Raw genomic sequence first — 14,486 nt, 5'->3', positions numbered from 1 at the left:
AGGTCTATTCACACCAAGACTGTAACAAAAAAATGAAAAACAATTTTATATGAGTAAATATTGCTGTAGCATAAATATACGTCCTTTTTGCACATATATTTTGCTACAAGAATATTCCAAACAGCCTCCCAAAACAAACTTCTCTTTTTTTTATGTCCGGATAATATAAAACAAGGTACAGTGATATAAATACAGCTGGAATAATGTACATTAATGAAAAACAGGTATAGAAAATATGATGCATAACATTAAAAATGATATAAAAGAAAACACAGGCTCACCGTCTTTTCTTTATTTAATTATTGCATATTTGCATTAAATTCGGGGTTTCTTGTGCGTGGTGAGAAAGAGCATAATTACAGGAATACTTTGTGTTATATTATCCTTGCAATAAAATTAGCAGTGAGGTTCTGCAATTCGTTTTTCTACACTTTGCTTGTTATGCAATATTTTACTACAAGCTAATCCAAACGAATTGGCAAACCTCACTGCTATTTTCAATGCCTGGATAATATAACAGGCACATTAATAAAAATTAAATGTACATTAAGACAAAACACCAGGTATATTACATAATATGAGGTAACAGCACATTTCATATATATTCTAAAAAAGAAAGAATGTGTTTACAACTTTAATATTATTATAAATTTACTGCATATTTGCATCGAATTCTGTGTTTTTGTGCATGAGACGGGAAGAGCTCATATCTCGTTGATCAGTCACATTTCATCTCAGTCCGGAAAAAAAAAATCTGACTGTTCTCTGTAAAAAACAACAACATTTAGATTGTCAGCAGACAATTTGTCGAAGACAGTGGGAATAGCCCCATAGGAATGCATTGTTCCTATTCGAAAGCTTGTTCGGAGCGAACATTTGCACCGAAAAAATGAGCTTGGTGCGAATAGGCCTTAACACTAACTAATACCCCACACGGCCTAGGTGACCTCAGACCCGGAATGTGTATAAAAAAAGTAAATAGGGTCCATTCTGATTTCATATTGACTTTAAACAAAAGGCTTGTGAAATATTAGTGCTTTGCACCTATTGTATTGCCCAGTCTAGTTCATCTCTTGTTCAACTGTGAATAATGAATGTATTACCCTCAACAAGCAGAACACCATGTCTGGCCCCGAGGGCAGCCTGGAGCACCGGCCGGGTAAGCAGCACCCTATCTGGTGTGGTGCTGTAGGAATATCCTCTCCACGTATGGAGCACACCTCTCTCCCCAGAACTGTCCTCCTCACCAGAACTAGAAACACACAGATACACACACATTTACAGGAGTCATGAGGCCATCAATACACAAACGCTGCATTGTTCTACATTTCTGCAAATACATGTGCACAAATGGGAAGATGCACTCTCACCTCTTCTGTTTCTCCATCTCTAAACATTCCCCATGTCACAGCTGGTACTTTTGCCAATGTAGATGATTAACCTGTGAAACAACAGCTGACAAATGATTTCATGTATGATTCCTACTGTATATCGAACATTGTTGTTGCAAATAAACTTATAGCCCAGGTAAAGTTATCTATCTGGCTGAAAAAGATAAGGATTTGTTAAAATTATGACATACAAATCAGTAATGTATCGCTTTGTATGTCATCAATTCCCAGCAAGTGTTTTTATTAATTTATAATTGTCATATTGCAGCTGTTTAATTTCTAGCAGCTAGTATTGCAAATAAAAAAATTAAAAAAAACGTTTTACTTTTTATAAACACACACACACACACACACACACACACACACTGATCAGGGCCAAAGGTGAGGTGGAGCAGTGATGAAATCACACACACTGATAAACACATAAGAAAATCTTTGAAAGATCTGGGAGACTGTCTAATAACTTGTTATTTTGATAAAACAAATCTGATCTTAATATATAAATGTAAAAAACAAAACAAAAAAACACCTGTTTTAGGTGGTCATGCTTAAATGCCATGCATCTAACAAGAAAAAACATTATTAATGGCTTATAACATTCCCTATTCTAATTGATTTCATTGATATGTAATCTGATAGTATTTGGTCTAATGCTAAAGAAATATATGATAAGACCAGAGCACAAATGTGACAAATATGCAACATAACGAAGCATTCAGCTCGACAGCTAATTAAAAAAAAAATAAAAAAATGAATCAATGATACTCACAATAACAGAACTGTAAGGTCAGAAAAATACAGTAAACCGTCTTGAAGACAATGACAGCTCTAATTCTCGTCTTATTAGCTGGATTAATAACGTTCTCAATGATATAAATGATGCTCCGTTTATTCTTACCCCAATATCTCAAATTATGAACCTCTCAAACAGACAGAACGCAATAAATCTTGTCAGATTTTAAAACACTTGATGAGAGATGATGAGCAGGTGATGAGGCAGATAAACAGAGAGACATCACAGCGAAGCTCATAATGATGATGATTATGATTATCGGCGATGTTGTTATGGTATTGTGAACGCTTAGGCGGACGGAGAGACAAGAAGGACAAATGAAACCGTGATTTACGCTTTCGCTTTTTCTAATTACAAGGAAAAGAGGTGAGATTAGATGGTTGCTTGATGTTTAGGTGTCTATGAAGGTCTATTAATATATATTTTTTTAATATGAAAATAATTAGATGATACAGTGCTTTAACCACGATAGATATTCTATGGAATGTGACACGATCCCAATATTCAGGTTAAAGGCAAATTCTTAAAGGGATAGTTCACCCAAAAATGAAAATTCTCTCATCTTCTACTCACCCTCATGCCATCTCGGATGTGTATGACTTTCGTTCTTCTACAGAACACAAACGAAGATTTTTAAGAATTTCTCAGCTGTTTAGGTCCATACAGCGAAGGGAATTGTGGCTAGAACTCTGAAGGACCAAAAAGCATATTAAGGCAGCATAAAAGTAATCCATATGACTCCAGTATTTAAATCCATTTCTCCAGAGGCTATATGATAAATGTGGATAAAAAAAAACCCAGATAAATATTTAAGACCTTTTTACTATAAATGTCCACTATCACTTTTATTTCCACATTCTTCTCATTTTGTGTTTTTAGCTATTCGCATTTTTCGTGCATATCTCCATCTACTGGTCGAGGCTGGTCATAGGTGGAGATTTGTAGTATAAAAAAGGGCTTAAATATTGATCTTTTTTTCTCACCAACACCTATCATATAACTTCTGAAGACATGGATTTAACCACTGGAGTTGTATGGATTACTTTTATGCTGCCTTTAAATACTTTTTGGACCTTCAGAGTTCTGGCCACCATTAATTTGCATTGTATGGACCTACAGAGCTGAAATATGAAAACTATGGTAGTTAAAATCATAATTGTGTGGTAATTATGGTTTTACTACAAACGTTTGTAGTATAATCAAATAATCAAAACAAGCCAACCCACCCCCCATTATTTTAACCATGATCAATGGAAACATGAACCCCCCGCATTTTAGGAGCTCCGTAGCACTGTGTGAGGAACAGACCAAAATTTTAATCGTTATTCTCAAATCTTCCCCTAGATTCTTAATTTGGCCCTTTTTTTTTAGAGCTGGACAGACATGGTCACTATTAAATGTCATTGCGTGGAAAAGAGCATTGTGAAGATTCTTCAAAGTTTTCTTTTTGTGTATTAAAAGTGAGTAATGACAGAATTTTGGGTGAACTATTCCTTTAAAGCTAATATAAATAAAATAAATCCTTTATGCTTTAAACTCTTCCACTCTGTCTTGGTCTCTCTTACACATACACACACACCTTCTGGCTAGATGCATCAGCCTTTCGAAACAAACCAGGCTGCAATCTTTTGCCTCTTTATTTTTTAGCCAAATGGGTGGTAGTTTGCAGAAGAACTCTGATTGGCCTGTGACCACATAAGCGCTAGTGGGAGCTGCAGGAGAGGAAGAGAGAGAGAGAGAGAGAGATAGAGAGGAGGAGGAGGAGAGCTCAAAGTAATCGTAGGAGGACAGAGGTGTCACTTGTGTCAGTATGTATACTGTCTGCCGTAAGCTGCCTGAAGCATGAAGATGTCATGCTAAATAGGGGTGGTGATCTGGTCCAGATCCAGTCTCAGAATGTCTGGGTCACAGTGAAAGCATCTCGCCGTGTCAACACAAGGTCCATCAGGAGCAGACAGCATGCAGAACCTCTGGCATGCAGCCTCTGAGGCTTTCCAGCATCTCGGTGAGTGCATTTCACCTTTTATATAAGATAATACATTATACAACCAGCATCAAAATCTCTCCTTAAAGGGATAGTTCACCCAAAAATGAAAATTCTTTCATCAATTTACTCACTCTCATGTTATTCCAAAATCAAAAGTATGGCTTTCTTTCCTCCATGGAACACAAAAGAAAATGTTAAATAGAATGTTAGGGACTGAGAGCATCAGTCACCATTCACTTTATTGTTTGGAAGGGGAAAAGAAATGTAATGAAAGTAAATGGTGACTGAGACCACCATTCTGCCTAACATCTCCTTTTATGTTCCACAGAGGAAAGAAAGTCTTACAGACTCAGAACAACATGGGACTATCCCTTAAATGATGTGTGTTATCGAGATAAAAGAGATATTTTTGCCCTTTTGAACACCTGCAACTCAGATGCACATTTATTTACAACTGCAAATTATGCGGTTATATTTGCATTTTCAGTAATGCAAAATAACAATTGGCTCTATTTAGATTGTATTCTTTGCATTTGTATTCTTTGTTGCATCTGTAGGTATGTAGTCAAACATGCTCTGTTGCTTGTAGTAAATTGAGACTTCATGTGGCAACATGGCATCAGGCAAAAATGCCCCAGATATTTAAAATGCAAAGTAAATTCCCTTGATTTATATCTGTTTTCTAGCATTTGTTATGTTTAGTAATATTCTATATCTAGTTTAAGGGTTTTGATACTGTAGCGACAATTTCCATGCATAAATTAAAATGGAGTATTCAACACAAAGGTAAAAATGTCCATGAAAATCAGTTCCTGAGGGTTAACATTGGCCCTTAAAAAATGTAATTTTAGACATTGCAACATACTGTACAGTCACAGCCCTATTATATTCACCCCAGCCTGTCTGAAATCTGTTTCATTTTGTGCTTTATCACTAAATTAAACACCTCTAGACAACAACTACAATTTCCAAGCTGTGGTAAACCATAACAACCGAAAAATCCAACATGAAAAACAGGTTGTTGTGGCTAAGCGCAAGTCTCCTTTTTATGGTGTGCCATTGAAGATAAACAGCCCAAGTCAACAAGTCTCCAGCAGTTTGGCCTGTGGATACAAGACTACAGTATGACCTACACAGTAGAGATGTTATCCCTGATTTACTGCATGGCAGAAGTGAGATTGTGAAGGCTGATTTATTGTCATTGGGGGGAGGGAAGTTCAGGTTCCTGTAGGTGTGGAAAAATCAGCTTGTAACAGCATCAGTGTCCATCTCTTGAGGGGTAGGAGGACTAAGAGTGAAGAAAACTGTACGTTTTGTGTTAAAAAGGCATTGATTTAAATGTTTTGCACTAGTAGTAAACCTGTCAGCGGGTATTTTTGGACCTGTGTTTAAGCACGTTTTCCTAACGACAGTACACCATTACTGTCCAATAGAGCCATGTCTTGTGTGAGCAGTGAGAAAACCTGCATTTTTTGGAAAAATACCATTTTATCGGAGTTTCCTGGGCTGACTGGCCTGAAATTAGCTTCATTGCAGTTAGTTCCCTAATTAAATCTGTTGAAAAGACCAGCATACACTGTAAAAATGGATAACCTTTAATTGTTACCTGATCTGACCCAAAAATGTGTTTTGTTATGTAACCTGATGTAGTCAGGTTGATTCCAACAGGTAACATGTTACTGTAAATAATATTTTTGACTTGAAACAATCCAGTTAAAGGAATAGATCACCAAATAATAATAATAATAATAATAATAATAATAATAATAATAATAATAATAAATTCTGACATAATATACTCATTCTCATATTGTTCCAAACCTGCATGAATTACTTTAAGTTGTGGACACATTTTACTTTTACAAGGTGAAATTCCACAAGTGTAATACAGTCATCTCAATGGGAATATGCACGACTGTGAAGAAATACAGTCACTTGGAGTTCAAATCTGGTGAACACTGACATGTGAATTTGCAGTGTTGACCAGTAGGAAGTTGCCTGGTTTGGCAGTGACCCCTTTGTGGGCAGTGCTTCATGCATAGCTATATTGAATATTCACAATGGGCCAGGTAATAATTTTTACCATAAGTTTCTTTAACTTCTGTAAGTGTAGCATAAAAAAGAGGCTGCATTACAAGTATTTTAAACACAAGTTTTGAATGTGTGTAACATTCGCCCACGCCTTCTTTGCCTGTGGAATTTCACTGTGCAAAGGTAAATGTGTCTGCACTTTTATGAAGAACACATAAGGAGACATCTTTTCAATTCAATGGCACGGGATAGTGACTCACTTTAAAGGGAAAGTTCACCCAAAAATGAAAATTCTGTCATCATTTACTCACCCTCTTTCCATCCCAGATGTGTATGACTTTTTTCTTCTGCTGAAGACAAATTAAGATTTTTAGAAGAATATATCTGCTCTGTAGGTCCTCACAATGCAAGTGAATGGGTACCAACATTTTAAAGCTCCAAAAAGCACATAAAGGCAGCGTGAAAGCAATCCATACGACTCCAGTGGTTAAACCCATGTCTTTAGAAGCAATATGATAAGTGTGAATAAGAAAGCCCCCACACATGCAATATCTCTGCAGTAACACGCTCAACAAGCCACATGATAAGATGCACGGGTTGACAGTCTCATACGCAGAGGCAGCTGAGATTTGTCCTCTGCCACCCTGATTGAGGCAAGTCACTACACCACCACGAGGACTTAGAGCACACTGGGAATTGGGTATTCCAAATTGGGAGAAAGAAATAAAATACAATATTTAAGTCATTTTTTACCATAAATTCTCCTTCCTGCCCAGTAGGTGGTGATATGCATGAATAATGTGAATTGTCAAAAAACAAAAGAAGAAGAATGTGAAAGTGAATAGTAAAAAAATTACTTAAATATTGATCTGTTTCTCACCCACACTTATCATAACGCTTTGCATACTATAGGCTAACCCAACATTTCCCAGCAGGGATGCCAGGTTGCTGTCTGGCGAGATCAGGGGTACCATATGAAAAATCCATCAAATATTTCTAAAATCCAAAAATGCATTAAATAAACATTTTAAAAAAACTGAATATCATACATTTCTCTATAATAACAAGTAATAATAATAGTAATAATAATACTGCATCTCTCTCTCTCTCTCTACCCTTTGACATGACTTGGTTAGCAGGGCTAATTTATTCGAGCTACTTGCTCCTCAACCAACCACTAACTACACTTGCCCATTACTTGAGTGATGAGTTGTTGGCAACACACTAAACATAGCAATAAATGCTGTACACACTGCTCCCAGAATACTGATCAGCAGGAAATGCACACTGAGACACAACACTGCAGAAAAGAACAGCAGAGCTGCTCACCAGCTTATGTTATGTGGATGCTGGTGTCCCCATCAGGCTTATTAACCAGCTTAACTACACTGTAAAAAGTAGTAACCTGCCATTGTTATGTTATGGAGCTCTTGCTACCTGAATCTAACCCTTAAAATGAGTTTTGTTGGTGTAACCTAATGTATTTAGGTTGATTCAGTGATGCTACAAAATTTATATTTTTTGACTTCAAACCAGTTTACATTAACAATAATTTAGATGTTACCACATGAAGCACATTTTTAGGTTAACATTTTTTGCGGTGTGTCTTGACCAGCTTTATTTAACCACAAAGACCATGCTGGCTGACTAGCTAAATGAACACCGAACCTGTATTAATCAACATAAATCAGCCAAGACCAGCATAGATTTTCATACTGGTCTAAGCTGGTCTATTCAGCAGGAAAGGGAGAGATATAATGTTTGAGAGTTAAAGGTGCACATAGTAATAAAACTCCTAAAGAAATTAATTGTAATTTTGAAACATATGTATAAAATCATGAGCACTCACATAAGATGAAGACTCCAGTCATATCAGTAACCTTATAAAAGCTGTTTTATTCAACATGGAGAGGGTCCCTTCATGGGAGTTGCCATGTTAGAATCACATGTCCAGCCGAATACTACTCACTGAATTTCAGTAAACACACTTTTATTAGACCCTTTACTCATTAATTAAGTTAATTATGGCTGACTGGGAATTTCTATGATAGCATTGGCAACTGAAAACTTTTGCTTTTGAATGATTTTGCATCCACACCACTAGGTGTCAGTGTAAGTCAAAGATGACACCTTTAAGAGAGAAAGAGAGCTTTCTAATTATTTTTATTAGTAGGATTTTCTTTTTCCTTTTCGTAACTTCGATTTTATTGTTTAGCATTATCCCTTTTACTTTTATTTGTTGATTATACACTATATACATTTTTGTATTTTCTTTTTATGTACATTGTTTTGCAATGTTTTCTTTGTATGCAGCACAGCCCCAAATGCGTTGGTAACATGAATGTTCACATACTTATACATTATACATATTTTTCATTATAAATATATAAAGCTTAAAACTGAAACTGAGAGAAAGGGGGAATCATGGAGAGTTTGAGTGGATATAACAGAATGCAGCACAGAGGATGTCAAGTAGTGATAAAGTAGAGAAATATCAGGGGATTGATTAAATAAGTAAATATACTTGTGCAGGGTTGGAGGGTAGAGATGGATGAAAAGAGAGAATGTGCAAACACTTATGCATCTGAGCATGAGTTATGAGCGCTTTGAGCCTCTCTCTCTCTCTCTCTCTCTCTCTCTCTCTCTCTCTCTCTCTCTCTCTCTCTCTCTGTCTGTCCTTCTCCCTGACTCATACATATCTGCGCAGTGGAGAGACAAACAGAGTGAAGGAAAGAAATGCTCTGGGGGGAAGCAGAAACACACACAAACAAACAGCACAGATCACTGGTCAACAGCTGAAGACACAATGTGATCAGATGAATCAACACTTATGGGGCCATTAACATTGGATACATTCTTGTGTCCATCAGCATTGTTTTTAAATTGTTTTTCTATGTAAACTTTCACTAGACGGACATCTTTGACGACTGTGATGCATCTTGCTGTTTTTCTTTTCAGCATCTCACGCAATGAGCCCTGCATTTTTTCAGAATAGTTCATCTTTGAAAAAAGCATCTCGAGACCATTGCATGCTGTTCCATTATGTTGCACTAGGATGCATCTATCTGTTTTTAACACAGAAACACATTTTGTGTGGACAGACTGATCACACTGTGAATTCAGCGACAGTTCAGCTGAAATCGGTATGTGTTTACTGAAATTCGAACCACTGGAAATTCGAAGCTGGAAGTTTTGACCAGTTAGCGGGTAAAATGTCCACAAGATGGCACAAAAAGCGAGTTGTATTTTTAACTGTATATGATCTTATACAGTCAACAGGAATGCATATTTTATTTACTCTATCCCCTAACCCAAACCCAACCCTTAACCTAACCGTCAGTGGAGTAAAAATTTAAATTCAGAATGCAACCACGAATAGCACTCACCTTTAATTATGTGAACACGACTACTTCCTGCTTTTAACGGGACACAAACCCATTTCTTGAACAATGCGCTATTAGTAACACCAGAGGGAAAGGTGATCTCGATTGAATTAAAGCAAAAATATCTGATGGGGGATGGCACTTGTCAATAATTCGGCCGAATGGGGTCGATTTCAGGGTACATGAACATCTGAAAGCAACATGTCAGTTTCTTGTGTGATCACGTTGGTGTAGACAGCCCATAAACTGATCTTGTCTGAGCATCCTGATCAGAGGAAATGGAAGAATCTTAAAATATGTGAATCAAAAATATGTGAAATGTGTACAAAAATATGTGAAATTCAAAAACAATATTTATTATGACTATATTCAAAACATTTATAGAAATAAAAAATAAAAAAAAACATTGTATGCCCTGTGACAGAATACCAGGAAATAACAATTAATAAAATAATTGATGAGAACACCTGGCTGTTAAATATTATCCGTATTTAATTTAACAAAATATTTGCATTTTCTGGTGAAATGTGAGTTATGCTTGCCCATGCAAAACTCACTTGCACAATGCTCTCAGTGATTGACAGGACATTGCTATGTGGTTGTTAAGGTGTTCTAAGTGGTTGCTAGTTAGGTTACTAACTATATAATATATGTATAATAGTTAGTCCCTATATGAATCTGGTTCCTCTTTCTTCATAAGCCTATAGGACTTTTTCCACCCGATTTATAGTTCGCCAAGCAAAAATTTTTAGTCAGTAAGATCTGGAACAATCCAAAGTTCTGCACTGAAATAATTATTTTGTGATGGAGTAAGCAGAAAAGATTAAGCACTTTCTACATTGAATAAGTTAGTTTAAGCATGAACTTGAAAATATTAAGTACATTCAACATTCAAACATGTACTATTTAATGCTCTAGCTTATAAGGAAATATTATGAATGTTTGTTATCTTTACAATGTGTCATAATGTATCAATCCTAAAGTAGAAAACCTTTTCATATTTATTTGCTAATTTTAATAAATTGAAGTGGTAAATAAAACAAGTAATGTAATGCAAGATTATGTTGTCTCATAGACTACATAGCATTAAGCTTCCCTGTTGGCAGCCTCCATATGTCAGGTGGTACATAATTAAACATGTGTTTGCAAGGACAGTAAAAAACATAACATGTTCTAGTAATATATTCATTTAAATTTTACTAAGTTTACTAAGTACCATGTATATCATATTTGTAAGTAAAATATAGCACACATACATCTCTGAGATGTCTGTTTTAAATCTTTTCATCTGGACAGCATCATAATCTAATTAACATCTGATAAACATCTTAAGATCAGATTTACAAACATTCTAAATCATTAACATCTCAAAGACATCTGCTGAATGTCTTATTGACATCTGAGACATACTTATTGACATACAGTACAAGGAAATGTCTTTTAGACGTATTACAGATGAGCAAACAACGTAAAAACAAATGCGTCTTCCAGATGTAAATACATGCATCAAATAGATGTCTGGTTAATGCACATGTGCTATCAGGGTGTATTTACTAAAATGTTTCATTTAATTTTACTCACTTTTATCAATATTATGTTATGAAGTTAAGTAGATTTTACTTAATTTTTATACCACTAAGATTTACTGTGTGCAAAAATTTGTAAGTAAATCTTACTAGTAATTTTTTTCATTGTGTTTAAAAAAAAAAAAAATTCTCAAAAGAGAATCTCCCCGGGGCCTGGGTAGCTCAACGAGTATTGATGCTGACTACCACCCCTGGAGTTGCAAGTTCGAATCCAGGGCGTGTTGAGTGACTCCAGCCAGGTCTCCTAAGCAATCAAATTGACCCGGTTGCTAGGGAGGGTAGAGTCACATGGGGTAACCTCCTCGTGGTCACAATTAGGGGTTCTCGCTCTCAATGGGGCGCGTGGTAAGTTGTTCGTGGATCGCAGAGAGTAGCATGAGCCTCCACATGCTGTGAGTCTCCGCGGTGTCATGCACAGCGAGCCACGTGATAAGATGTGCAGATTGACTATCTCAGAATTGGAGGCAACTGAGACTTGTCCTCCACCACCTGGATTGAGGTGAGTAACCGCACCACCATGAGGACCTACTAAGTTGTGGGAATTGGGCATTCCAAATTGGGAGAAAAAGGGGATAAAATTTAAGGGAAAAAAAAGAGAATTTCCTCACATAGGAAATTGACATGGTAAAAGTTTTTTGACAGTTTTAGGGCAGACCCTTATCCCGATGAAGACGAGGTTATTTTTAACATTTCCTGCATCTTTTCACTGAACCGAGTTCATTTCAGTTGGACTTAGTGTCAGAACATACAGTATCTACTCACACATTACATAGCAGATGCACTCCACCACTAAGTGACACTCATCAATTATATAACACCAAATGGATGTTTTAATAGCTTCAGGTTTTTTTACAGAACACCTATCAACTGGACTGTGATCAGTGGGTCTTTTCTGATCCTGTTCAGTGTTGTATTTGCTCTTCTTTACTGTTGAATTGTAAATTAAGGGTGAAGACACCCTGTACACAAGCACCTGCTCCTGCTCTCCTCTCTTGACAGGAGCTTGAACACAGAGCGTGACTTGCCCTCCTCACTTTGAATCACTCTCTAGAATTAGAATAACCCTCCTCTTATAGCACCAACTGTTATGTAACAAGCAATAGCAAGGACTGTAACTATTTCACTATTGAATGTAATGAAATACACCATGTTCCAAATTATTATGCACATGCCATTTTTGTTTGTTTTTCCGAAACAGTCAGTATGATTAAGGATTTTATTTTATCCTCAACAATTATTTTACAATGTGGATGTTATTACATGTGAAAGAATTGATAATGTCAACAGCTTTATTGATATTTTGAAAAAAATAAAACACAAAATATGTTGTTCCAAATAATTATGCAGAATGCACTTTGAAAACTTTCAATGGGTTATAATGAACTCAAAACAGAAATCTGTCATACGTGTTGCATGGACAGATCATTTTTCAAAAAATAAACACGATTTAAAACAAAAAACCTATTTACAGTTCAAGTTACATATTAATATATGAGCCCTTCTTTGAGATGACTTCAACAACTCTCTCATCCATTGAACTTGTAAGTCCATGTATAGTTTCTGCCAGTATTTCATTTGAGGATGCCAGTATTGCCTCCCAGAGCTGTTGTCTGGAGATATACAGCTGTTCACCCTCATAGATCTTCCTTTTAAGGATGCTCCACAGGTTCTCAATAAGATTGAGGTCAGGGGATGATGGTGGCCACACCATGATTTTTTTTCTCTTTTTATGCCCATAGCAATCAAGGAGACAATGGTGTTTTTTGCAGCATGGGATGGTGCGTTGCCCTGCATGAAAATCATTTTATTTTGGAAGGCACAATTCTTCTTTTTATACCATAGCAGAAAATGGTCTGTTAGGAACTCTACATATCTTGCAGAGGTCATTTTGACACTGTCAGGGACCCTAAAGGGACCTACCATCTCACTTACCAATATTCCAGCCCAAATCATCACTCCACCACCTCCTTGTTGACGTCTCAGTCTTGTTGGAACAGGGTGGCCATTCACCAACCATCCAGAACTCCATCCATCTGGACCATCCAGTGTAGCACAGCATTCGTCAGTGAATAAAACTGTTTGAAAATTGGTCTTCATGTAATTCTGAGCCCACTGCAAACATTTCTCTTTGTGAGCTTTGGTTAGGGGTGGCTGAAATGTAGCTTTATGCACAACTGCCAGCCTCTGAAGGATCCTGCATCGAGAGGTTCTTGGGACTCCAGAGACACCAGCAGCTTCAAATGCCTGTTTGCTGCTCAACAGTGGCTTTTTTATAGCTGCCCTTTTAATAACATTAATTTGTCTGACAGAAACCTTAATAAGCCTTTATCCGATCGAATTCTTTTGTGCTGTGAATCACTCAAAGATCTTTTGACATGTTCGATGATCTCTATTCAGTTTTCGCAATATATTAATTGTTTTCATGCCTTTTGCAAGACATTGCACTATTTCACTCTTTTCATCTTCAGAAAGATCTTTCTTCCTCCCCATATTTCATGAGAACTGTGACTTGCTTAATAATGTGGAACAACCTCTTTAAGTAGGTTTCTCTTTGACTAAGATCACCTGGCAAACTAATAAACTAACCTGTCTGAGATTGATACCAGTTATCTTAAAACATATGAGAAATAAAACAAACGAACTCTTTCTTTGAAAAATTAAAACCTGAGTGTTTATTTGAATGAAATCCTACTGATACGTTACTTGCATAATAATTTGGATCATGGTGTATATATAAATTGAATATAAATTTCTATAGGTGGCATTTCAAACATTGATTATTAAAGGAATAGTTCAACCAAATATGAAATTCTGTCATCATTTACTTATGGTCATACAGGTTTGGATGGAACCACATTTCTGAGTGAACTAATCCTTTAATATCATCAAATGTTTCTGGAAATACCCCATATATTGTATGATATCATGTTTATTGGTAATATATACTAAAAAATGACATATTATTAACTATCAGGAATTTAAATAGAATTAATTCTCCATTCATTTCAGAAACACACAATTACATGTACACAGTGTTGGGGAGTAATGAAATACATGTAATGGGATTACGTATTTAAAATACAAAATATAAGTAACTGTATTCCACTACAGTTACAATTTAAATCATTGGTAATTAGAATACAGTTACATTCAAAAAGTATTTTGATTACTGAAGAGATTACTTTGCATTTTATTGTCATTTGTTTCATTTAATATTTAGTCCTTGCAGATGGAAAACATTTATACATATAAATGATGCGATCCAAAGAGCATTTGAACAGCGGTGAAACACTTTCTTATGATGTGTTACATTCA

At 36.0% G+C, this 14,486-nt stretch overlaps 2 protein-coding genes across 4 annotated transcripts in view; one reads left to right on the top strand and one right to left on the bottom strand.

The window, feature by feature from the left end:
- The window catches only part of LOC127446263 (alsin-like), a 42,861-nt gene extending 40,419 nt beyond the window's left edge, over nt 1-2,442 (bottom strand). For 2 of the 3 annotated variants that reach the window (XM_051707028.1, XM_051707030.1), the window contains exons 1-3: nt 2,290-2,442; nt 1,371-1,441; nt 1,104-1,252 (exon numbers count right to left, since the gene is read on the bottom strand). In XM_051707028.1, coding sequence (XP_051562988.1) covers nt 1,104-1,252; nt 1,371-1,387 — 166 coding nt within the window. In that variant the 5' untranslated portion in view covers nt 1,388-1,441; nt 2,290-2,442. Of the gene's footprint in view, nt 1-1,103; nt 1,253-1,370; nt 1,442-2,160 lie in introns of all 3 variants that reach the window. The other variant, XM_051707029.1, reaches the window with a different exon arrangement.
- A 1,511-nt stretch (nt 2,443-3,953) lies between these two features.
- LOC127446274 (cyclin-dependent kinase 15-like) overlaps nt 3,954-14,486 on the top strand; it is a 72,061-nt gene continuing 61,528 nt past the window's right edge. The window contains exon 1 of the mRNA XM_051707050.1: nt 3,954-4,189. Coding sequence (XP_051563010.1) covers nt 4,144-4,189 — 46 coding nt within the window. The 5' untranslated portion in view covers nt 3,954-4,143. The remainder of the gene's footprint in view (nt 4,190-14,486) is intronic.

Source organism: Myxocyprinus asiaticus, chromosome 9, assembly GCF_019703515.2.
Source record: "Myxocyprinus asiaticus isolate MX2 ecotype Aquarium Trade chromosome 9, UBuf_Myxa_2, whole genome shotgun sequence".
In the NCBI taxonomy this organism is placed as follows: Eukaryota; Metazoa; Chordata; class Actinopteri; order Cypriniformes; family Catostomidae; genus Myxocyprinus; species Myxocyprinus asiaticus.
This window is presented reverse-complemented; position numbering and strand designations above follow the sequence as displayed.